Source organism: Anneissia japonica, unplaced genomic scaffold, assembly GCF_011630105.1.
Source record: "Anneissia japonica isolate Jap-2015-1 unplaced genomic scaffold, ASM1163010v1 scaffold288073_len612986_cov165, whole genome shotgun sequence".
NCBI lineage: Eukaryota > Metazoa > Echinodermata > Crinoidea > Comatulida > Comatulidae > Anneissia > Anneissia japonica.
In genome coordinates this window covers 96,206-98,848 of record NW_022731366.1, presented here as the reverse complement: position 1 = coordinate 98,848, position 2,643 = coordinate 96,206, and the positions used below count along the sequence as shown (strand labels likewise).

Here is a 2,643-nt window from a genome sequence, read left to right as displayed (position 1 = left end):
ATAATAACTCTGAGCATGGGACGAGGGGATGAATATCCTTTATAGAGAATCTGCTGTGAGATGTTTTTGAGATGGTCTTAAAACCCCACATTCACAAGTGAATGGTGTTTTGATTACGTTGACAACTTAAAATCCCAATTTAACTACCCTTTCTTTGTTGACTGCATTCCCCATATACTGTCTTACATATACATCTTATGTCGTCCAACCATCTCCATGGTCCAACTCAACTATTCAAGATGGCTGTGCGCCCAGTGTATTTGAATAGGTCTGGTATTATAGACTAGACCAGTGCGAATTTATATTGTAAATTAGACCATGTGACAGGCCCAGACGGATGGCGACTAACAGGTATGATATCGTGCAAAAATAAATACCTGCTGTACGTCTAATCATGGAGGAAGCTATTTTTTCTTCTATGGGCTAATCATGTTTTACCCTGAGAGATCTAACTAGCATTTTAATAATTAAGGATGCATTTTCAATCTTTCCTGCATGAAAATAACAAATTTTATATTGAGTAGGCCTATTATAGTTTTCTTTTTAAATCCGGAGGCACAAATTTAGTCGGGACCCGTCAACAAATGCTATTGATAAATAAATGATAAACAAAAAAACTTGTTTCACCATTATCGACATTTAGTAGTGTATGACCTTTGATAACAATATACATGACATGTTTCGCATTGTTAATGTTGCTGAAAATTGGGTAAACACAGCACGCTGCGGTAGGGGCTAGGCCTAATCATAGTCGCTTTTCTGTTTGATAACTCTTTGTGCGCCGACAACTTGTTAATAAAATATGCTGCGTCAACAAACAAGTTACAACCATGGTTACAGCATGCACGCAAAGATCGTACGTGGCGGATACCCTACGCGGCGCTATTTACACGATCTTTTGTTACTTTTTCGCCAGTGACGTCATAGTAAAATCGTATATAATCGCCTATAACTTCATTATAAAAAGGCCAAAAAACGATTTTAAGGTTGATTCTATTATTAATGGCATATCAAAAATCCTCTCTAGAACAAAAAATCATTTTGCTAGTTCTCTTTTAAGCCGTCGTGAGAAATATTAAACACGGTTAATATTCTAATACGCGACTGCCCCCGACGCACACCATCGCGTCTGCGTTCAACTCACACAGACCCGACGCGACAACAAATCGCGTCGGGCTGCGTCGGCCGACGCTGTCTGAGTTGGCCTTTACAGTGTACAACAAAACAAAGAATGAATAGGTGTGTCGTAATTCCTCAGGAAAATCTATTGTTTAGGGAATAAAAGATAAAAGTCTGTAAATAATTCTTTGAAAAGTATTTTTACCACCATATCTGAGAGTGCCATTCAGAGTGTCTGGAGGAAATTTTCTGACGTGACCCTATAAGTAGTCCACACCACCACAGCCCCACCCTGGTTGGGACTGAGGTGAGCAAATTTTAAGAATAGGCTTATTTAAAATTTGCTCACCTCAGTCCCAACCAGGGTGGGGCTGTGGTGGTGTGGACTACTTATAGGGCCACGTCAGAAAATTTCTCAATCCGCCTCTGATTTTGCGAGCTACTAGTAATTAAAAATTTATAAACAAGCCCATGCAAAGAAAAAGCAAACAATCCAGCCGTAGTGGAGTGAAGGAATACACATGAGTGACCTTTTAGGTTAATTGAGCAACATGGTTACCCATGTAAATCGGCCTACCTTCAATAATTTTGATATTTCAAAAACAATTTAAATTTCCAAAGTTTTCTCCTCAATAATTACTGATTACAGACAAATATAATGAGAAATGTAGCCTCTGATAGTAAATGGTTTGTCCTCAAACACGATGGAAATAGACCACTCGCTCTACCGAGTGGTCTAAAATTAGAGTAAAATAATAAAAAATAATTATTGAATTATTTATTTTCTTAGGCCTAGGCCTATATCATTTCTTAAAATTTAGTCGGTCTTTGTATTTGTCTTGGAGATAAATCATTGTTGGAGAAAAGCAAAAGACTGGCATGTGTTCCATATTTATAGCAGCATATTGAATAATTTGAGATTAAAATTATTCTGATAACAGATATGAAGCAAGGATAATCAGTATTTATTCCTAAGATAATGTTACAAGTTGATAAGTTGTAGATTTATCAGAAATTTAAAAAAAAAAAAAAAAAAAAAAAAAAAAAAAAAAAAATCTTCACGCCAGAGTGGTTCAACTTTTGTACATGGAAATAGAAAATGTTCAATACTGTATAATCAATTTTGCCTCCATGTTCTTATTGTAGATACCGACATTTGAGTGGGACGAACTTAGACAGCAAAGGATACTCGGAGCTTTCTATTATGGTTATGCTGTCATGCCGATACCAGGAGGTTGGTTGGCCAGAAAGAAAGGCGGAAAGCGTGTGATGGTATTTGCAGTGCTTTGGACAAGTTTACTTACAGCCTTGATACCATGGGCAGCGGGAGTCAGTTCTGGACTACTAATAGTTCTACGTATTTTAGACGGCTTAGGACAGGTTTGAAAATTACTCATTAGTTCCATAATATTGTGTATTCTAAAATAGGCATAGTCTAGACATATTCGTGGTAAATTTATATATATATATATAATATTATATATATATTATATATATATAATATGTATATATATATATATAGGC

The 2,643-nt window shown here is 36.2% G+C and overlaps 1 protein-coding gene across 1 annotated transcript in view; it reads left to right on the top strand.

The window, feature by feature from the left end:
- LOC117115347 (sialin-like) overlaps positions 1–2,643 on the top strand; it is a 34,997-nt gene that overhangs the window by 3,212 nt on the left and 29,142 nt on the right. Inside the window, exon 2 of the mRNA XM_033259101.1 lies at positions 2,266–2,499. Coding sequence (XP_033114992.1) covers positions 2,266–2,499 — 234 coding nt within the window. The remainder of the gene's footprint in view (positions 1–2,265; positions 2,500–2,643) is intronic.